This window comes from Callithrix jacchus, chromosome 5 (genome assembly GCF_049354715.1).
Source record: "Callithrix jacchus isolate 240 chromosome 5, calJac240_pri, whole genome shotgun sequence".
NCBI lineage: Eukaryota > Metazoa > Chordata > Mammalia > Primates > Cebidae > Callithrix > Callithrix jacchus.
This window is the reverse complement of record NC_133506.1, coordinates 3,715,517-3,737,636: the sequence shown is the minus strand read 5'-3', so window position 1 is coordinate 3,737,636 and position 22,120 is coordinate 3,715,517. Positions and strand designations below refer to the sequence as shown.

The 22,120-nt window shown below is 49.0% G+C and overlaps 1 protein-coding gene and 1 pseudogene across 7 annotated transcripts; one reads left to right on the top strand and one right to left on the bottom strand.

The window, feature by feature from the left end:
- Positions 1-5,248: 5,248 nt before the first annotated feature.
- ERGIC3 (ERGIC and golgi 3) lies at positions 5,249-21,646 on the top strand. 7 transcript variants are annotated; one of them, XM_002747239.7, is made up of 14 exons: positions 5,249-5,386; positions 5,525-5,595; positions 5,697-5,784; positions 6,003-6,122; positions 11,860-11,953; positions 13,611-13,776; positions 13,910-13,967; positions 17,729-17,743; positions 18,393-18,424; positions 20,053-20,149; positions 20,227-20,291; positions 20,997-21,133; positions 21,213-21,268; positions 21,444-21,646. In XM_002747239.7, exons 1-14 carry the CDS (start codon positions 5,299-5,301, stop codon positions 21,521-21,523), a joined length of 1,167 nt encoding a protein of 388 aa, XP_002747285.1. In that variant the 5' UTR covers positions 5,249-5,298; the 3' UTR covers positions 21,524-21,646. The 7 variants fall into 7 exon arrangements, with proteins under 7 accessions (XP_002747285.1, XP_078227156.1, XP_078227155.1 ...); XM_078371030.1 differs by having other exon boundaries at positions 20,979-21,133; XM_078371029.1 differs by having other exon boundaries at positions 19,993-20,149.
- Positions 7,586-8,398, bottom strand: LOC108591533 (large ribosomal subunit protein eL36 pseudogene; annotated as a pseudogene).
- Positions 21,647-22,120: the final 474 nt, after the last annotated feature.

The following is a 22,120-nucleotide window of genomic DNA, read 5'->3' as shown; positions in this document are numbered from 1 at the left end:
GAAAACCCATCTCTGCCAAAAAAATACTTGTAATCCCACTACTCAAGAGGCTGTCATGAGAATCGCTTGAACCCAGGAGGTGGCGGTTGCAGTGAGCTGAGATCATGCCACTGCACTCCAGCCTGGAGGACAGAGTGGGACTCCGTCTCAAAAAAAAAAAAAAGAGTTTACCACCATACCTGCCACATAGTAGGGACTTGATAAATGCCAGCTATTTAAAAAATTATTATTATTGCCAGGTGTGATGGTTTGAGCCTGTAGCACTTTGGAGGCCAATGTGGGTGGGTCACCTGAGGTCAGGAGTTTGAGACCAGCCTGGCAAACATGGTGAAACCCTGTCTCTACTAAAAATACAAAAGTAGCTGGGTGTGGTGGCACCTGTCTATAATCGCAGCTACTCAGGAGGCTGAGGCAGGATAAAAAATCGCTTGAACCAGGGAGGCAGAGGTTTCAGAGAGCCAAGATTGTGCCTTTGCACTCCAGCCTGGGCAACAACAGTAAAACTCCATCTCAAAAGAAAAAAAGTGTTATTATTAGCTTTTTAATTTTTTTATTATTTTATTATTTATTTATTTATTTATTATTATTATTTTTTTTTGAGACGGAGTTTTGCTGTTGTTACCCAGGCTGGAGTGCAATGGTGCGATCTCGGCTCACCACAACCTCCGCCTCCTGGGTTCAAGCAATTCTCCTGCCTCAGCCTCCCGAGTAGCTGGGACTACAGGCACGCATCACCATGTCCAGCTAATTTTTGTATTTTTAGTAGAGACGGGGTTTCACCATGTTGACCAGGATGGTCTCAATCTCTTGACCTCGTGATCCACCCGCCTCAGCCTCCCAAAGTGCTGGGATTATAGGCGTGGGCCACCACGCCCGGCCTATTTTTTTTTTTTTTTTCACTATGTTGGTCAGGCTGGTCTTGAACTCCCAACCTCAGGTGATCCACCTGCCTTGGCCTCCAAAGTGTTTGGATTACAGGCATGAGCCACCACGCCCTGCCAAAAATTTTTATTATTTTATTAAGCGATATGTTAATCTCCATTATTAGGATTGTAACCTTTTTTTTTTCTTTTTAGAGTTGGAGTCTCACTCTGCAGACCAGGCTTGAGTGCAATGGTGCAATCTTTGGCTCACTGCAACCTCCACCTCCTGGGTTCAAGCAATTCTCGTTCCTCAGCCTCCCGAGTAGCTGGGATTACGGGCACCTACCACAACACCCAGTTTATTTTTGTATTTTTAGTAGAGACGGGTTTCACCATATTGACCAGGCTGGTCTTGAACTCCTGACCTTGGGTAATCTGGCCGCTTCAGCTTCCCAAAGAGTTGGGATTACAGACGTGAGCCACCACACCTGGCCTTTTTGTAAATTATTTTTGAGACAGGATCTCACTGTGTTACCCAGCCTGGAGTGCAGTGGCATGATCTTAGCTCACTGCAACGTCTGCCCTCCAGGTTCAAGCAATTCTCCCACTTCAGCCTCCCAAGTAACTGGGATTACAGTCACCTGCCACCATGCCCAGCTAAATTTTTGTATTTTTTGGTAGAGATGTAGTTTTGCTATATTGGCCAGCTGGTCTCAAACTGCTGACCTCAAGTGACCCACCTGCCTCAGCCTCCCAAAATGCTGGGGTTACAGACATGAGCCACGGTGCCTGGCCTTAGTGCAATGTTTGAGCCACTTAGATTGGTTTTTTTTTTTTTCCTATGCTGCTAATTTTGGTCCTATGTGGGCAAGTAAGCAAGGAACCTTTCAGAAAAGTACTTCTCACACTTTAATGTGCATGCTAATCATCTGGGAGTCTTGTTAGAATGCAGATTCTGATTCTGCAGTTTTGGGGTGGGGCCTGGGATTCTGCATTTCTAAAAGGTTCCCAGATAAGGCTAATGTTTCTGGTCCAAGGATGACACTTAGGGTAGCAGAACTTTAGACTTAATTCCATCAGCAGATTCCTTAGTAACTATTTCTGATAGAATTCTTGGTCCTCTCGGGAATCTGAAACCACTCAGATAATAGAAGGGGAATCTCAGGTGTCCTCTGCTACCCTGTTAGCTTAGGGGGACCCAAAAACTTTGGTTTCCGTGAAAAGTCTTCCTCCAGTTCTCCCCAAAGTTGTAGTATGAGTCCTTCCAAATCATTTCCCATGATTATATAAATACATATTCCCTCATATAAAATTGTTTTATATATATGCTGTATATAACAATATATATATATACACACACACAGGAGTTTGAGATGCACACACACACACACATATATATATATATATATATACACACACAGAGAGAGAAGGTCTCGCTCTGTCGCCCAGGCTGGAGTGCAGTGGTGTGATCATAGCTCACTATGAGGCAGGACAATAGGGCATCAGAGTAACCGGGGGTTAAGACATTAGCAAATGAACAGGTGCAGTCAGTTCTAGGCAGCATACAGGCCACATCTTCACTCCTGTGATAACAAGACAGAAGTTTCCACTTCAGCCACCAATTGACAGGGGGCGGTGGGGGGGGGGAGAGTCTCCATTTAAGCCTCTGATTGGCTGTGAACCGAGTCTCCACTTCAGCCTCTGATTGGTCACAAGCCAATCCTTCATAGGGTGTAGCCAATTGGAGGCCTCTAAAGGGCACCTAGGCATGTTGCCGGATTCCTTTAGCTTAATACAAACCCTCAGCGAGGAGGCTCTTGAGCTGCTTGCTCTAGCCAGCTGCCGCTCTGAATTGTCTTCAATAAATGTGTGCTTTTGTTATTCCGGTTTTTGTTGTTGTTGTTTCCCTTCTGTTACTTTATGCGTTTTGTTTGACACGTCAAGAACCTGGACAACTCTATTCGGTAACAACTGCAGTCTCAAAACTCTCAAGCCATCCTTTGTGTCAGCCTCCCAGGTAGCCGAGACTATAGACGTACGCCACCACACGTGGCTTATTAATTAATTGATTAATTTAGAGATAGAGTCTTACTCTGTCGCCCAGGTTGGAATGTAGTGGCACTATCTCGGCTCACTGCAACCTTGGCCTCCCAGGTTCAAGCCCGAGGACCTGCCTCGGCCTCCCTAGTGGCTGGGTTTAAAGGAGTGTGCCACCACACCAAGCTAATTTTGTATTTTTAGTAGAGACGGGGGTGTCACCATATTGGTCACACTGGTCTCGAACTCCTGAACTCAAGTGCTCTGCTTGGCTTGGCCTCCCAAAGTGCTAGGATTACAGGTGTGATTTTATTTATTTATTTATTTATTTTTTGAGAGGGAGTCCCCAGGCTGGAGTGCAGTGACACTACCTCGGCTCACTGCAACCTCCATTTCTCAGGTTCAAGTGATTCTCCCGCCTCAGCCTCTGGAGTAGCTGGGATTACAGGTGTGCGCTACCACACCCAGCTAATTTTTGTATTTTTAGTAGAGACGGGGTTTCACCATGTTGGCCAGGCTGGTCTCAAACTCCTGACCTAAGTGATCTGCCCACCTCAGCTTCCCAAAGTGCTGGGATTACAGGCGTGAGCCACTAAGCCTGGCCTTATAGGCGTAATTTTTAAAGTTTTTGTAGAGATGGGGTCTTTCTGTGTTTTCCAGACTGCTCTCATATCCCGGCTTCATGTGATCCTCCCTCCTCAAACTCCCAAAGTGCTGTGAGTACAGGTGTGAGCCATTGTGCCCAGCCCAATTCTTAATTTAAAAAAATTGAATGATAGAATACACATGAATTTGCATCTTTTCCGCCTTAAAAATACATTCTTAGTATACCTAAAGGAGTAATCTACCTTATTCTTTTGAAAAGTGGCCTAAAATTCCATAGAATGGGTGTACCATGATTTATTCAATTTATTTAATGTATCAGTAGGCATTCTGGCTGGCTCCAGATTTTTGCCATTGAATAGTCTCATGCATCTTTATGACCTGTTGCACTTAAAAAAAATCTTTAAGGGATAGATTCGTCTGGGAGCAGTGGCTTACGCCTGTAATCCCAACACTTTGGGAGGCCAATGTGGGGGGGATTATGAAGTCAGGAGTTTGAGACCAGCCTGGCCAACATAGTGAAACCCTATCTCTACTAAAAATACAAATATTAGCCGGGCATGGTGGTGCGCACCTGTAGTCCCAGCTACTCGGGAGGCTGAGGCAAGAGAATTGCTTGAACCGGAGAGGCTGAGGTTGTTGCAAACAAAGATCACGCCACTGCACAGCACTCTAGCCTGGGCAACAGAGACAGATTCAATATCCTAAGGTGTAACAACCACCCAGATGTCATGGCACCGTTGTCCTTATTTTTATTTTATTTTCTATTAACCTTGGATAGCTGCTTACATATTTTTTTCATTTTTTATTTTTCTATTAACCTTGACATGGTGCTTTTACTTCCTAAAGTGGAATTCCTGTATGAAAGCCTATGAGCTTTTATATCTTAATCATTGCAGCTGCATTACAGTGGGAGCTGTCCCTCTAGAGACACTGGGCTGCAATGGGAAGTGTCATGGAGGCTTAAGCTCCACATCACTTGAGTCTAAACCTAGAGGGGTAGAGCCTGTCCTGGAAGATCCCAGGGCCTGGAAAGCAATTTAGGGTAATATCCAGAAAGCAGCGCTCAGGAGAGCACTGGGACGCTGTTTGGGTAAAATCAACCCAAAGACCCTGGTTCCCAGAGCACTTTGAGGTCCAGAAGAACTGAGTTGGAAGCAGGTCCTGCTATTAATTAGCTGTGATCTCGGGCAAGTTATTTAATTTTTCCAGGTCAGTTTGCTCTTTCGAAAACAGAGATAAGTGACACCTGCTTTCAGGGCGGACACCCTCACTTTACATCAGAATCACCCAGGTGCCGTTCCTAGCGTTTCGGCGGCAGTAGGCGAGAATCAATTATTCGCATTTCTTTCTTTCTTTCTTTTTTTTTGCCCTTCTCCTGATAGAAAATTATCTTCATTTCTAATAGGTTGATAATTATGCTGCCCGTCCAGTACACTCGAAAAACCACTGTTCCAAGATATTCCACGATGTTCCAAGGGTCTTAAACACTGGGCGCAGTTCCTGGCATAAGGCACAAGAACAGTGCTATTAGCGTTTCTAACCCGTGGAGATCTCGCAAACGACCCCTCCCAGACCGCGGCAGTCGGGGCAGTAGCTTCCAGACCCAAATGCCCTCGCAAGGGGGCGTGGCAGCATCCGTGGGTGGGGCCGCCTGTAAGAGAAGCGGCTGCCAAGGGCTGCCAAGCGTGTGCTTTGCTGCGCCTGCGTGAGGAAAGCAGGGGGCGTGGCTCCAGGCCGGAAGCGGGAGTTTGTAGGGGCGGGCCGGCTGGCGTCCCCTTTCCGGCCGGTCCCCATGGAGGCGTTGGGGAAGCTGAAGCAGTTCGATGCCTACCCCAAGACTCTGGAGGACTTCCGGGTCAAGACCTGTGGGGGCGCCACGGGTAGGCCGCGGCGGGGCCGGGGTCGCAGGGATGGGGGTGGTTCTAGTGCTCGGCTCGGGCTCCTGGACTCTGACCGGCCTGCCGGTGTTTGAGGGAGCGGCTTCGAGGCCATTCTGACCATCGCCCCCTGTCCTGCAGTGACCATTGTCAGTGGCCTTCTCATGCTACTACTGTTTCTGTCGGAGCTGCAGTATTACCTCACCACGGAGGTAAGGGGCGGGGCTTGGCATTCTAGGTGTGGGACCTTTAGGGGTGGGAGTGGGGAGGGAGAGGCTTGGGGCCAAGTCTTACTGAGGTAGCGCTGCCCCAGGTGCATCCTGAGCTCTACGTGGACAAGTCGCGGGGAGATAAACTGAAGATCAACATCGATGTACTTTTTCCGCACATGCCTTGTGCCTGTGAGTACCTCACCGTGGGTGGGAGTTGAGAGACCCAGGGGTTCTGATGTGGGCTGCCAGATTCACACCTCCAGTCCTAGGTTTTGGATTGGACCCCAGGACAACCTCCTCCTAATCCCGTTCTGCCCCAAGACAGGCCCAGTATCCCCTTCCCCTCCAAAACCCATATCCCTTGTCCCCAGGGTCCCAGTACCTTAGCCTAACTTTCCTGCTTCCAGATCTGAGCATTGATGCCATGGATGTGGCTGGGGAACAGCAGCTGGATGTGGAACACAACCTGTTTAAGCAACGACTAGACAAGGATGGCATCCCCGTGAGCTCAGAGGCTGAGCGGCATGGTAACCAGGGGAGGGGGGCCGGGTCTCAGATCCGGAAGCTGGATGTGTCCAAGCCTACCCACTTGGTGGCAAGTGGATTGTGGCAGGCACAGTGATACATTAATCAGCTAATAACTAGAGAAGTCAAGTGACTTGCCGAGGGGTCCCCCAGCCAGTAAGAGTCAGAGTGGGCTAAAATCCTCTATACATATTGAGTCAGGTAATCTACCTGACTATTATTCTCAGAGGTCCTCCATACCTGCAGATTAGTTTGAATAACATAGGTTTGGGCCGGGTGCAGTGGCTCACACCTATAATCCCAGCACTTTGGGAGCCCAAGGCGGGCAGATCACGAGGTCAGGAGATCGAGACCATCCTGGCCAACATGGTGAAACCCCATCTTAATATATTAAAAATATAAAAAAACAAGAAAAAAACCCCATAGTTTTGAAGTTTGGTCTTATGTGTTCTTGCCTTGGTAGAACTCTCCAGATGGGTCCAGGCTTCTCTGAGGGTTTGCTTTCCGAGCCCATCGGCTGAATTCAGCCCTTAATGCTCTTCCCCTTTGGAATGCTGGTGGTTTAAGATTAGAATGTAGGTTCTCAAGTCAGATTGCCTGGTTATGAGATCTAGCTCTGTCTCCGGCAGTCTGTGAGCTTCAGCTAGAAAGTGGCGATAAGACAGTAGTACCAACCACATGGGATTATAGGATCAAATGAAGTATGTATAAAGTGCCAGGTACAGAGTGGGTACCCACTTTTAGCTTCCTTTTCTTTATCTCAGTGGCTTCTCAATGCCTCCATTAACTCAGTTTCCCACCACAGCAAAACCATCCTCAAAGCTGGCAGTTTTAGCATTCGTTGCTTCAGCAGGTACATGCGGAACACCACTGGAACCAACATAATTTGCTGTAGGGTTGGATGTGGAGTGTAAGAGAGCAAAGTCACGGTTTTGATTCCAACGCTATTCCAGTGCCTCTATCTAGCCTGAGCAAATGAATGACTTGAAATGGAGATGACTGGAGGAGAAGGTTTTTTCGGTGGGAGGCGGGAGTCACTATTAGATATCCGCTACCGTGTAACAAAGTACTCTGAAAGTTAGTAATTTGATACAATAAACATTTATTTTTTCAGTTTCCTTGGGTCAGGAATTTAGGAGTGACTTGTTTGGGTGATTTGGGCTTAGGGTATCTCTTGAGGTTGCAGTCATCAGAGGATTGACGAGGACTGCAGGATTTACTTTTATTTATGTACTTACTTGTTTTTGAGATGGAGTCTCGCTTTGTCACCCAGGCTGGAGTGCAATGGCATGGTCTCAGCTTACTGCAACCTCCGCCTCCCAGGTTCAAGCAATTCTGCCTCAGCCTCCCGAGTGGCTGGGATAACCTGCCACCATACCGAGCTAATTTTTGTATTTTTACTAGAGATGGAGTTTCACCATGTTGGCCAGGCTGGTCTCGATCTCCTGACCTTGTGATCCTTCCTTGGCCTCCCAGAGTGCTTGGATTACAGATGTGCACCACTGCGCTTGGCCTACTTATTTATTTTTTTCTGTCAAGCTGTCTTCATTTCAATGAAGAGGGCAGGGCAGGGGGCTCAGTCTTTCTTGGCAGCGGCTTTTCTCATGATGGCCAGGATGTTGCTTAGCAACTGCCGCTTCCTATTGGTGTGGATCTGTGTCTCCACTCTTTTCTTGATAAACTTGAGGGCCTGTGTGTCCTTGGAGACCTTCAGTAACTCCATGGCGTGCTGCTTGTGCGGGGCAAAACCAGACACCTCTCAGATTGTGTCCCATGTGAATTTGGTGTGTTTGGTCAGGCACCTGAGGTGGTGGCTTTGTGTGGGCTTGCTCATGTTCTTGGGTACCTTTTGGCCCTTATTGAGGCCCACAGCTTATAGGGTAGCACAGAGCTATGGCTGCTGCTCTCCAATGGTGGCTGTGGCAGAAGGGCTGGCACCACACAGGGATCTTTTTTTTTTTTTTTAAATGAGACTGTTTTCGCTCATTTGCCCAGGAGGGAGTGCAGTGGCTTGGTCTTGGCTCACTGCAACCTCTGCCTCCTGGGTTCAAGTGATTCTCCTGCTTTAGCCTCCGGAGTAGTTGTGATTACAGGTGCCCGCCCCCACGCCTGGCTAATTTTTGTATTTTTAGTAGAGAGGGAGTTTCGCCATGTTGGCTGGGCTGGTCTCGAACTTCTGACCTCAGTTAATCCATCTACTCAGCCTCCCAGAGTGCTGGGATTACAGGCATGAGCCACTGTGCCCAGCTGGGGATGTACTTTTAAAGGGCTCACTCATATGGCTATTGGCAGGATGCCTCGGTGCCTTACCCCATGGGCCTCTACATAGGGCTGCTTGTGTGTCCTTACATTATGACAACTGGCTTCACCCACTTAGATCTTGCAAATGAGCTGAGAGAGAGCAAAGTAGAAACTGTAATCTTTGGCCAGGCACGGTGGCTCATGCCTGTAATCCCAGCACTTTTGGAGGCCAAGGCGGGTGGGTCACTTACATTGAGGAGTTTAAGAGCAGCCTGGCCAACATGGTTAAACCCTTTACTAAAAATACAAAAAAATAATAAAAAAAAAAATAACCAGGCGTGGTGGCACATGCCTGTTATCCCAGCTACTCAGGAGGCTGAGGCAGGAGATCACTTGAACCCGGGAGACGGAGATGGCAGTGAGCCAAGATCACACCACTGCACTCCAGCCTGGGCAACAAGAGCAAAACTATCTCAACAACAGTAACAACAAAACTAACCTTTTTTATGACCCAGCCCCAGAAGAAGTTGTATAACATCACTGATTTCTTTTTTTGTTGTTGAGATGGAGTCTTGCACTGTGGCCCAGGCTGGAGTGCAGTGACGTGATCTCCACTCACTGCAACCTCTGCCTCCTAGGTTCAAGCAATTCTTGCCTCAGCCTCCCAAGTAGCTGGTATTACAGGTGCCCACCACCACCCCCAGCTAATTTTTTTGTATGTTTGGTAGAGATGGGGTTTCACTATCTTGGCCAGGCTGGTCTTGAACTCCTGACATCGTGATCCACCCGCATTGGCCTCCCAAAGTGCCAGGATTACAGGTGTGAGGCACTGCGCCTGGCAGTACACTATCATTTCTGCAGTATACTAGTGGTTACACAGTTCAGCCTTACTCGTTGTAGGAGAGGACTGTGTAAGGGTGTGAATGCTAGGAAGTGGGGATCATTGAGGACATCTTGGAAGCTGGCTGCCCCAGAGTAAGGTCAGGATTTGGGGGAAAGAGGAATTTCAGGTTTGGGGTTCCTATTTTATGCTCTGGTGATATTAAGAGGCCCTTAGATGTTCCAGTCGGCAGTTAAAGCAATTGAACTAAGTGAGGAAATCTAGAGACTAAATGTAGGTAGAGGAGAGGTCTAGGGCCTGTACCCTGGGCATCTCCACTATTTAGAAGTCAGGACAGGAAGGAAGATTGAGATGGATTAGCCATTGAAGTAGAAGAGAACCAAGAGGTGTCCCAAAAGCCAGGTGGAGGGAGTTTCAACAAGAGAGTGAGCAGTTGTGTTAGGGGCTTCTTGTCGTCCAGTAAAATAAGGAGTGAGACTTGACCATTGAAATTGGCAACACAAGAGACTCCTGAAGCCTTTGAAAGGAACAGTTTTGATACTGTTGAGGATGAAAATCTGATCAAAGAACATAAAGGAAACAGACATATCACCTATAGATGACTATCGGCGTTTTGCTGTAAGGGAGAGCTGAGAAATGGGTTGGGGGCTGAAGGAGAAAGTGGTGAGATGGTAGATTTGGTGGTGAGAGCAAGTGAAATTCTGTTGCTTCTCTTTTCTTAGTGGAAATTGAAATGAAGGATATTAGCTACTTGAAGAAAGAGAAGGGGTTTTAGAAGCCTAAGGAGAGAGAGAAGGTCTAAGTCACCTTAGAATGGGAGAGTGGGCCAGGCGCTATGGCTCATGCCTGTAATCCCAGCACTTTGGGAGACTGAGGTAAGTGGATCACTTGAGGTCAGGAGTCCAAGACCACCCTGGCCAACATAGTGAAACCCCATCTCTACTAAAAATACAAAAATTAGCTGGGCATGGTGGTGGGCACCTGGAATCCCAGCTACTAGGGAGACTGAGGCAAGAGAATCGCTTAAACTCAGGAGATGGAGGTTGCAGTGAGCTGAGATCATGCCACTGCATTCTAGCCTGGGTGACAAGAGCGAAACTCCATCTCAAAAAAAAAAAAAAAAAAAAAAAGGAGAGTGAACTGGTTAGAGAAATGAGGTGGAATTGCTAGGCTAGGCAGTCCTAAGGGAGGTTCAGGCAAGAGGCAGGCACAGAGAGTTGAATGTATCCAGGGTTTGGGTTTTGCTGGATTCATAAAACAAAGGACAAGAACAGTGAGTTGTGGTTATGTGCAAGAGAATAATTACAGTGGTCCATGGGATTTAAGGAGGGAAGTAATGACGTGATAGTGTCAAAGAATTGGTGGATTTCGGGTACTAAATAGTGAACTGGGAAAATAATGGTAAGTAGTTGAAGACTCAGGCACTTGAAGTTGAATTATGGAAGGTTTGCTGTTATTGGCAATGACAGGATCTTGATATGAGCATGGAAATGGGTAGCTGAGGTGAGATGACAAAGTCAAAAGATTATCCTGAGTCTGGAGGTCAGCATTCAGTATTGAAATCACCAGTTAGGATGGGGCCACTAGAGAGAGGCAGAAAGCTGGTACAGAGGGAGAGGTCTGAGAAGCAGCAGCATAGCAAAGAGGTTAATGGTGTTAATGAAATATGCTGTTTACTAGGATGGTCAAAGTCACCTCTCATCAGTGAGCCTCAGCATCTTCTCAATAAAACAGGGATAATTACCTCCACCCTCATAGAGTCATTGTGGGGATAAAATGAGACAATGGATGTGAAGTACAGTGATCTGTACCCAGCTAATGTTCAGTATTTACTGTTACTGTTTTCTTTGTTTTTTTTTTGAGACGGAGTTTCGCTGTTGTTACCCAGGCTGGAGTGCGATGGCGCGATCTCGGCTCACCAAAACCTCCGCCTCCTGGGTTCAGGCAATTTTTTGCCTCAGCCTCTAGCTGGGATTACAGGCACGTGCCACCATGCCCAGCTAATTTTTTGTATTTTTAGTAGAAACGGGGTTTCACCATGTTGACCAGGATGGTCTCGATCTCTTGACCTCGTGATCCACCCGCCTCGGCCTCCCAAAGTGCTGGGATTACAGGTGTGAGCCACCGCGCCCGGCCCCTTGTTACTGTTTTCTCACTGTTTCTTTTATTAAAATAATTGATACGGCTGGGCACGGTGGTTCACGCCTATAAACCCAGCACTTTGGGAGGCCGAGGCAGGTGGATCACAAGGTCAAGAGATCGAGACCATCCTGGTCAACAAGGTGAAACCCCGTGTCTACTAAAAATACAAAAATTAGCTGGGCATGGTGGTGCGCGCCTGTAGTCCCAGCTACTCGGAAGGCTGAGGCAGGAGAATTGCTTGAACCCAGAAGGCGGAGGTTGTGGTGAGCCGAGATCATGCCATTGCATTCCAGTCTGGGTAACAACAGCGGAACTCCATCTCAAAAAAAAAAAAATTATTGATACGTGTGTAGAAGTGCTTAATGCCTGACCTGTAGCATGTCCTATATGAATATTAGTTACTATGACTTTTATTATTCCCAGGCTGCTGGCCAAAGGGCTCTGGCAGCAACTGGGGCTACCAATTTCACTGTGTCTGCCCCCAGCTGATGCCTCTGCTTCTGCTCTCCCCTTAGAGCTTGGGAAAGTCGAGGTGACGGTGTTTGACCCTGACTCCCTGGACCCTGACCGCTGTGAGAGCTGCTATGGTGCTGAGTCAGAAGATATCAAGTGAGCTGGGGGTAGCGGGAGCAGGGTTCCCATCAGGCACCATCTGTCAGCCAGCCTCAGCCTCAGTCAGACTATGGCAGGTGGTCAGACCAAGAATCTAGAGTAGGTGGGGTGTGTGCCTCTGTCATTGATCCTGGTGCAGGTGACTGAGGCTTTGTGACCAGGCCCTGCCCAGGAGCTGCAGACCTAGAGATGAAGCTGAAGTGGTCTCTGCTCTTCAGCCTACAGAAATGGTTCAAAGGTGGTCTCTGGAGTACCAACTGCCAGGGTTCTTGTTTCCTTGGACCAAACCATGTAACCTCTCTGTGTGAAGAGGGATGATAATAACATCTTCTTGTAAAAGTCACATATGGATTAGATGTATATGATATGTAAAGCACTGAAGTGGAAGGTCTGGCCCAGATATTAGACCCTCAGTATCTGATAACTGCTGTTGTGTTTCCTAGGCCTTGACTTCTACAAGACGGATTTAGCAGGTCTAGGGCGGGGCCTGGGAATATATACTTTTTTTTTTTTTTTTTTTGAGAGACAGTCTCACTCTGTCACCCAGGCTGGAGTGCAGTGACGTGATCTTGGCTCACTGCAACCTCTGCCTCCTAGGTTCAAGTGATTCTGCTGCCTCAGCCTCCCGAGTAGCTGGGATTACAGGCACCCACCACTATGACTGGCTAATTTTTGTATTTTTAGTAGAGACAGGGTTTCACCATATTGACCAGGCTGGTCTTGAACTCCTGACCTTGTGATTTGCCCGCCTGGGCCTCCCAAAGTGCTGGGATTACAGGCATGGCATGAGCCACCATGCCCAGCTTTTTTTTTTTTTTTTTAACTGTGGAAAAATAATATATGTGACATAAAAGTTACCATTTTAACAATTTTTTTTTTGTAAAATATAACATTTACCATTTTAATTTTTTTTTTTTTTTTTTGAGACCGAGTTTCGTTCTTGTTGTCCAGGCTGGAGTGCAATGGTGTGATCTCAGCTCACTGCAACCTCCACACCTCCACCTCCCCAGTTCAAGTGGTTCTCCTACCTCAGCCTCCCGAGTAGCTGGGATTATAGGCATGCGCCACCAAAAAATTACCCTAGCTAATTTTTTGTATTTTTAGTAGAGACAGGGTTTCTCCATGTTGGTCAGGCTGGTCTCGAGCTCCGGACCTCAGGTGATCGCGCGCCTTGGCCTCCCAAAGTGTTGGTATTACAGACGTGAGCACCTGGCCCATTTTTTTTTTAGGTGTGCAGCTCAGTGGCAATAAGTACCTTTACAGTGTCTTGCAGTCACCACTCTCTGTCCCCAAAACTTGTCATCACCCCAAACAAATATGTATTTTTCACAGTCCTAGACTGGGCACAATGGCTCACACCTGTAATCCCTAGCACTTTGGGAGGCTGAGGTAGGTGAATTACTTGAGCTCAGGAGTTTGAGACCAGCCTGGGCAACATAGCAAGACCCTATCCCTACAAAACATTTGAAAAATTAAAAAACAGAAAAGAGTCCTTCTGCCATTGAGGAAACCCATTTGAAGAACATTTGGTGGTCAGCAATGAGGCTAGCAGAGCCTTCATTAGCAGGCAGAGCTGCTCAGGCTCTATTTCCCAAGATGCCAGCATTGGACTTGTGCCTCTTTGACATAGTCACCATCACTCCCTGCCCCACAGGTGCTGTAACACCTGTGAAGATGTGCGGGAGGCATATCGCCGGAGAGGCTGGGCCTTCAAGAACCCTGATACTATTGAGCAGTGCCGGCGAGAGGGCTTCAGCCAGAAGATGCAAGAGCAGAAGAATGAAGGCTGCCAGGTGTATGGTTTCTTGGAAGTCAATAAGGTATCAGGAGAAATCAACGCAAGATAGGGCCAGTTGGGCTGGGTGAGTTCTGCTGGAAATCGAGATCTCACTCAGGCCCTCAGTAGGCAGAAGGAGGCCACAGCTGGAAAATGAGAGAGAATGTTCCTTACAGGTGGCCGGAAACTTCCACTTTGCCCCTGGGAAGAGCTTCCAGCAGTCCCATGTGCATGGTGAGTAATCCTGCACCTGCTGGGGAGGTTTAGATGCTGGCCACCTTCTTGGTGAGTTTGAGTGGTTCTCCCCTGCCTGCTGCTCATTTGTGTTTGGCAACCATTTTGCCACAGTAGGCCTTCAGGGCAGCAGTTTGGCACAGTGGCTAAGAGCACAGGCCGAGGGCCCAGAATGCCTGTGTTTCAGACCTTACGGGCTGTGTGACTTTGAGAAGGTTTCTTAATCTTTTTGACTCCTGTTTCCTGCTTTATAAAATGGTGGTGAGGGCACTTATCTCATGAGGTATTTGTGCAGGTTAAAGATGATAGCACAGAGCCTGGCTTCTGGTAGGTGCTTGTTGAAATGGTCGCCCCCAGTGTCTGACAATGGCCTGTGCATGAGGCTCTGGGAGAAGCAGAGCTAGGTTGGAGCACAGGTTCTGCCACTCCTGAGCTATATCATATTATGGGAAATATTGAGCCCTATTTAGTTGCTTTTTCTGTAAAATAGGGATGATGATACTAGAACCCACTCTCAGGGATGTTGGGGTGAAAAAATGAGATTTATTCTTATTCATTTTTTCTTTTTTTTTAATTTTATTTTTTACTAGTTTTTCTTTCTTTCTTTTTTTTTTTAACTTCTTTTTTTTTACTTCCTCTAACATGGATCATAGGAAACAACTCATTCATTTTTTCATTCATGCATTCACGAGATATTTAGTAATTGTCTACTAGTCTAGTTGCTAAGGGTACAGTAGTGAAGAAAGTCTGTGCCCTCAGAACATTCTTGTAAAGAAATAGACAATAAATAAATATATAAAATATAAATAGTCCCAAATTAACAGTGGTTCAGCTTGCAATTTTTTTTCCTGAAAACTCCAAAAGCCAGATTTAAAAAACATTTTTTTTTTTTTTTTGAGACAGAGTCTCGCCCTGTCGCCCAGGCTGGAGTACAATGGCATGATCTCGGCTCACTGCAACCTCCGCCTCCCAGGTTCAAACAATCCTCCTACCTCAGATTCCCAAGTAGCTGGGGTTACAGGCACTTGCCACCACACCCAGCTAATTTTTGTATTTTTAGTAGAGATGGGGTTTCACCTTGTTGGCCAGGCTGGTCTCAAACTCCTGACCTTTGATTAGCCACCACACATAGCAAACTTAACGAAATTTTCAACTTGCAATGAGTTTATTGGGATGTAACCGCAGTGTAGGTTAGGGAGCATGTGTATATGGTATATAAGATGCCGTTAAGTCATATGGACCAAAACAAGCCAGGATATAGATGGTAGTGGTGAGGAGCTAGGGTATGGCAGTGAGGGTCCTATTTTAAATAGGGAGGTCAGGGAAATACTCTTTGATGAGGTAATACTTGAGCAAAGACCTGAAGAAAGTGAGGGAGCCAGCGTGTGGATGTCTGGGGAGGAAGTGTTACAAGCAGAGAGAACATTAAGTGCAAATTCCTAAGGCTAGAATGTGCTTGGCAAGTTCAAGATACAGTAAGAAGGTTAGAGTGGCTGGAGCAGAGGAGCATGGTTAGAAATGAAGTGAGAGAGGCTTGGGGTGGTGGCTCATGCCTGTAATCCTAGCACTTTGGGAGGCCAAGGCAGTTGGATCACCTGATGTCAGGAGTTCAAGACCAGCCTGGCCAAGATGGTGAAACCCCTTCTCTACTAAAAATAAAAAAACTAGCTGAGCGTGGTAGTGCATTCCTGTAATCCCAGCTACTCGGGAGGCTGAGGCCTGAGAATCTCTTGAACCTGGGAGGTGGACTATACAGTGAGCTGAGATCATGCCATTGCATTCCAGCCTGGGTGACAGAGTGAGACTCCGTCTCAAAAAAAAAGTGAAGTGAGGTCACAGGGCCATGTCATGCAGGACTTGCAGGGGCATTGTAGGGCCTTGGGCTTTTACTCTGCGTTAGATGAGAAGCCATTGTAGGGCTTTGAAGAAGTGGGGCATGATTCAACTTACTTAAAATATAGAAGGGTCTTCAACTAACTCCTCTGTGGACAAGACTGGGCGGGGGAAGGACAGAATCAGAGAGGTCCATTAGAAGGCTCTTGCAGTGATGAATCCAGGCAAAAGATGGTGGGGTTCAGCCCAGAGTGGCAGTGGAAGTGGTGGGAAGTGACTGGCTTCTGGATGTATTTTGAAGGCAGAGCAGAGAAGAGTTCCTGATGGGCATGAGGGATAAAGGAAAAAAAAAAGAAGACAGAATCTAGTGCCTTACATGTATAGAAAGAGCAATAGGAGGAAAGGCAGGCTCTGTAGGTACACATAGGTTGGTAGCAGGGGTGGCAGAAGTACAGTCTCTTCTGAGTCTTCCTGTCTTCTCCGTGACATAGGAAGGAAGATCCTCAGTTGAGAATGAGAAGAGGGAAGGAAGTGTTGGAGATTTAAAAGAAAAGTTGTAGCAGGTCATTTTGGGGCAGCAAGGAGCAAGAAGGACTGCTCTTTTTTTGTTGTTGAGACAGAGTCTTGCTCTGTAGCTCAGGCTGGAGTGCAGTGGTGTGATCGATGGTCACTGCAACCTCTGCCTCCCAGGTTCAAGCCATTCTCCTGCCTCAACTTCCCAGGTAGCTGGGACTACTGGTATGCACCACCATGCCCAGCTAATTTTTTTGTATTTTTAGGAGAGATGGGTTTTCACCATGCTGGCCAGGCTGGCCTCAAACTTCTGACCTCAAGTGATCTGCCTGCCTCAGCCTCCCAAAGTGCTGGGATTACAGATGTGAGCCACTGCGTCTGGCCAGAAGGACCTTGTTTTAGGCCAGCAAGCTGGTTGTATATGGAGAGAAGATAGTTGAGGGGATGCAAGAGAGCTAGTGCCTGGCAGGAAGAGCCAGGCTGTGGCTAAAGCAAGAAGGTGAAAAGCTTCCCAGGGGTTAAAGGCAGGTCACAGTAAAGGAAGGACGGAGCCAGGCAGTGACAGAGCCCAGGGTATGAAGATGGCCTCTCCAAAGGGCCCCCTGGAGGGTAACTCTGCTGGTCTTGAGGGTAGTCTGTGGGGGTGGGGCTGTGTTGGGGAGGGGCCAGGGGGTGGGGCTGGAGGACCCTGCAGAGCTCTGGAGCCCCCTCTTCACTCTGGAGGAAGGTGGAAGAAAAGGGTGGTCGTGGCCAGGATGGTAGGGCAATGTTGAGTATCAAGTTGTTGGTACAAGGCCTGGCAGACACTCAGGACACAGCCAGAGTGGCAGCCCCTCTGCTTCTCTGCCTGGGGCTGTTAGACTTGTGGATCCCAGGGCCAGGGGTGCTCTGTATTTGGAAGGATGTGTAAACACAAAGCTACAATTGCCCAAGGCCAGAGATCTGGCTGAATTGAGGCCTGGAAGTGAGTTTCTAACATCCTTGCAGAGCCGGGGAAGGAGTGGGGTGGGAGGGGTGGTGGTGGTGGTGGTAATAATCTCTTATATTGTGAAGTTTACAAGTATTTTCCCATCTTAGATCCCACCTGATCCTTAAGACAGAGCTTTGCAAAGGAGAGCACTGAGACCCAGAAAGGGCAAGTGATTTGCCCAAGACCACACAGCCAGGAATATGGCTCTTTGGGCTCTAGGTCTTTTGTCCTTCCTCAGCCACTCTCTAGCTCTTCTCTGGCCAGGGAAGTTCACTTGAGGAGCGAGCCAGAATGAGGCTTGTTAGCTGGGGCCAGACTGTGTTGCTGAGGCAGGAATGTTCCAGTCCTCCCTCTTGCCACGTATCTTGCTCCATAGTTCTCATTGTGAAGCTCTGAACCTTTCTTCTCTTCCTCCCTTCTCTCTCCTCCCTCCCTCATGCTGCAGTACATGCTGTGGAGAGTAAGTGGCCATGTCCCCCAGGGAGGCCAAGCCCCTACTTCTGGGGCAGCCTGCCCTACCAGGATGGGGGGAGGTTGGATGGGTCTGGGATTGGGTCTCCTCTGGCCTGGCTGCTGGCGACTATAAAAAGGACTGAAATGTATCTTTGAAGTATAGTTCCTTACAGGACGAATTGAGGCTAGAGGGCAGGAATAACTAGTTCTGGCACAGTTGGTACAGGGTGCCCATGGGATTTCCTCTGGGGAGCTTTAAGGGTGGAGGCAGGGAAAGAATGTGGATGGCATTCTCAGGTCCCACGTCACTTTGGGTTCAGTGATTTGCCATCAGCTCTTGGTAGTGAGAGCTGGTTTTGTTTCTGGAGATACAGGCAGGGCCATGGTGGAAGTGAAGGCCTAGAGTTCCCTGTGAATTGTCAGGGAGGAGCCAGGGTCTATTCTTACAACTCCTGAGGAGGGCGTGGACTCTCTCACAGGCTCAAGGCTTGCCCTTTCTGGCTATCCTTAATCAGAACCAGGGTGGAAAACAAATGAGGGGTCAGAGAAGAGCAGGTGGCTCGCAATGTAGGGGGAGGAATGAGGAGGCCTGAGCGAGGACTCTCAGGGAGGCCAGTGCTGCTTCTACTAATGACACCTTCTCCCTTCTCTCCTAGTCCATGACTTGCAGAGCTTCGGCCTTGACAACGTACGTACCAGATGGAAACCATGGAGGGCAGGTGGGGATGGGAGGCTTGGTTGCTACCTTCATTTCCTTGTAGGAATGTCCTGGGAGTGGGGAGTGCTTATAGAAAAATACACCATATTCTGATAGGGGATCCAGCTTGAGGGTTAAGTGAGAGTGACTTTTGAACTGAGCTCTGAGCAGGCTAGGGGCAAGGTTGGGGTTGGATAAGAGCATCCTAGATAGAGCCTCAGCACAAGGTCAGGCAGAAGTATGGCCCTTCTAAGGAACTGCTGCGGGCCAGGTTTGGATGGGTGAGGCCGGAGAAAAAGGCAGGGACCAGACCACACAGGCCTCAGAGGCCACTCTGAGGAGTCGCCTCTTTCTCATGAGAACAGTAGAAAGCTGTCAGCCTTCTTTAAGCAGGGTCACAATGTGATCAAATTTGCATTTTTGAAAGATCCTTCTAGTGGCTGAGTTTGATACGCAGGGGAGCAGGAAGGGAGTACATCTGGGGTTTCGGGGCCTCCATGGCCTAGACCTCCAGGCAAAGCTACCACCTGCCACTGTAAAAAATCTGGAACCTGACCAGGCGTGGTGGCTTACGCCTATAATCCCAGCACTTTGGGAGGCTGAGGCAGGCAGATCACCTGAGGTCAGGAGTTCGAGACCAGCCTGGCCAACATGGCAAAACTCTCTCTACTGAAAATACAAAAATTGGGCCAGGCGTGGTGGCTCACACCTGTAATACTAGCACTTCCGGAGTCCAAGACAGGTGGCTAATGAGGTCAGGAGTTCAAGACCAGCCTGACCAACATGGTGAAATCCAGTCTTGACTAAAAATTTTAAATTAGTTGGGTGTGGTGACACACACCTATAATCCCAGCTATTCAGGAGGCTGAGGCTGCAGTGAGCCAAGATCGTGCCATTGTACTCCAGCCTGGGTGACAGAGTGAGACTCCATCTCAAAAAAACAAAATACAGCCAGGTGCAGTGGCTCACATGCCTATAATCCCAGCACTTTGGGAGGCTGAGGTGGGTGAATCACAAGGTCAAGAGATGGAGACTATCCTGGTCAACAAAGTGAAACCTCGTCTCTACTAAAAATACAAAAAATTAGCTGGGCATGGTGGTACGCGCCTGTAGTCCCAGCTACTTGGGAGGCTGAGGCAGGAGAATTGCTTGAACCCAGAAGGCGGAGGTTGCGGTGAGCCGAGATCACGCCACTGCACTCCAGTCTGAGTAACAACAGCGAAACTCCGTCTCAAAAAAAAATACAAAAATTGACCGGGCAGGGTGGTGTGTGCCTGTAATCCCAGCTACTCGGGAGGCTGCGGCAGGAGAATTGCTTGAACCCAGGAGGTAGAGGCTGCAGTGAGCCAAGATCACACCACTGCACTCCAGCCTGGGCGACAGAGTAAGACCCTGTCTCCAAAAAAGAAAAAAATCTGGAACCCTAGGAGTTTGCAGGCTGTGCAAGAAAGAGTTTCTAGGTAGGGAGTGGGGATACCTGCCTCGGGGAGGTTGTCCCATTATGGCCATAGCCTTCTTCCAGAGAGGGCCTGCCTCCCCTTCCTCCCACATCTCTGCAGACAGACCCAGGTGCCCCTGTCTGCTGCTGTCATCAGAGCTTTGGATGGTGTTGTTTACAGATCAACATGACCCACTACATCCAGCACCTGTCATTTGGGGAGGACTATCCAGGCATTGTGAACCCCCTGGACCACACCAATGTCACTGCACCCCAAGGTACCAGCCCAGGAGGCAGCCCCCAGCTTCGGAAGACCTGCCGGGTACTCATGCCCAGTGCTTTGTTTTCCCCTCAGCTTCCATGATGTTCCAGTACTTTGTGAAGGTGGTGCCCACTGTGTACATGAAGGTGGATGGCGAGGTGAGTCAGGGAGCTCCCTACCAGAGTCTCCTACGTGGTATCATGCACTGGGGTTCCTGCATTTAGTTCTGTCAGTCTGGGGAGTGAAAGCTGCCTCGTCCTCACATGGTGCATGAAAGACTGAGGCACAGATAGGGTGGGGAATTTGCCCTCCCAGGTAGAGTGCAGGCTTGGGGCTGTGGGATTTAAAGCACGTGCTCCTTATACTGCCCCAACCACCTTCATTCATTCCTCTGGTGCCTACCGTCTGTCTGCCTCACTGTCCCCTGTGGTCAGCCTGGGCTGGGGGTTAGGCAGGGCAAGCCTCTGTGTCCCCGTTTCCATGGCTGCTGTGGCCTGTGGAGCATCTCAGCAGAGCAGCAGGATGTGAGGGGGCTGAGGGCAGAGAAGTCGGTTCAGCCTTGGTGATACAGCTTTGGAGAGCTGCTTCTCAGCCTGAACCCCCGTGAGAACACCCACCAAACGCCACCGGGATAGTAAACTAAAGAGCTGGCAAACGGAGGGGAAGTCTGAGGCCAAGGCTAGGAGAGGGGATCTGGTGAACCAGGCCTTGCAGTGCTGGCCAGCAGCATGGTGCCATATTCTCCCCTCCACACTGTCAAGCCTCAACAGGAAAGGGGCAGGAGCAGGGGTGGGGCTGATTGTGGCTGGTGCCAGGTCATAGCCCTAGCCCTAGCCCTGGCCTAGCCTCCCATCCCACCCCAGGTGCTGAGGACAAATCAGTTCTCCGTGACCAGACATGAGAAGGTCGCCAACGGTCTGTTGGGCGACCAGGGCCTTCCTGGAGTCTTCGTCCTCTATGAGCTCTCGCCCATGATGGTGAAGCTGACGGAGAAGCACAGGTAAGGGTGGGGCAGAGCGGCCAGGGCCTGGGCCTGAGGGAGGTGGGTACCTGCTGAGCCCACCTGCTCCCTCCACCAGGTCCTTTACCCACTTCCTGACAGGCGTGTGCGCTATCATTGGGGGCATGTTCACAGGTAAGAGGCCCAGGGTGTCTGTGAGCAGTGAGGTGGGGAAGATCAAGCCTGGGCACCCCAGGTTTGGTTGGGGGTGAAGGGGCAGATGCTGGCCTGGCCAGTTAAATGACCAGGCTCTCAGCATCAAAAGCCAAGGCCCCCACTGGGCCAGTGCCAGCTCTCGTTTCTCTCCCAGTGGCTGGACTCATCGATTCACTCATCTACCACTCAGCACGAGCCATCCAGAAGAAAATTGATCTAGGGAAGACAACGTAGTCACCCTCGGTATTACCCTCTGTCTCCTCTTTTTCCCTGGCCTGTGGTTCTCTCCCCCAGCCTCTGCCACCCTCCTTGGTCAGTCCCAGCCCCAGGTTGATAAATCTATTGGTTGTGATAGTACTCACCAGTGTCCTTGTGATCCTTGGGGTGGCCAGAGACTCACCATAGCCATTCATTGAACGCAATCGTGACTGATGGATCAGGGCTCAGAGGCCTCGGGAGCCCCACATGGGCATCCCCTGGTTAACAGGGGTTTATTCAAACCAGGCTCGTGTCTAGCCCACAGCCCTGTCATAGGTCCCTCAGATTCGGCCTCAGGATTCAGACGGACCTTTTCAGGTTGAGCTTCTTGGAGCCACCATGGCTTCCAAGCTCATGAGTGACCAACCCTAGGTCACTAATTCAGGGCCCTGAGTGCAGGCTGGGGCTTGCCACCTCTTCATTGATTGGTAAAGCTGGGGCCACTCTCTGCCACCCTGGGCTCAGTCACCTGATCCTGTCACACTGATCCCACTCTGTGCCAAGCCCCACAGTTGCTCTCACTGTAGAGAAGAATCCCTCCAGGTCCTTTGCAGTCTTCTAGATGGAAGCAAA

Excerpts from the sequence above, each read along its gene's own strand:
- ERGIC3 (XM_078371027.1), top strand. The coding sequence starts at position 5,299 with ATGGAGGCGTTGGGGAAGCTGAAGCAGTTCGATGCCTACCCCAAGACT. Across the intron at positions 5,596-5,696 it reads AGTATTACCTCACCACGGAG|GTGCATCCTGAGCTCTACGT; the intron begins GTAAGGGGCGGG and ends GCGCTGCCCCAG. Across the intron at positions 6,123-11,859 it reads CTCAGAGGCTGAGCGGCATG|AGCTTGGGAAAGTCGAGGTG; the intron begins GTAACCAGGGGA and ends CTCTCCCCTTAG.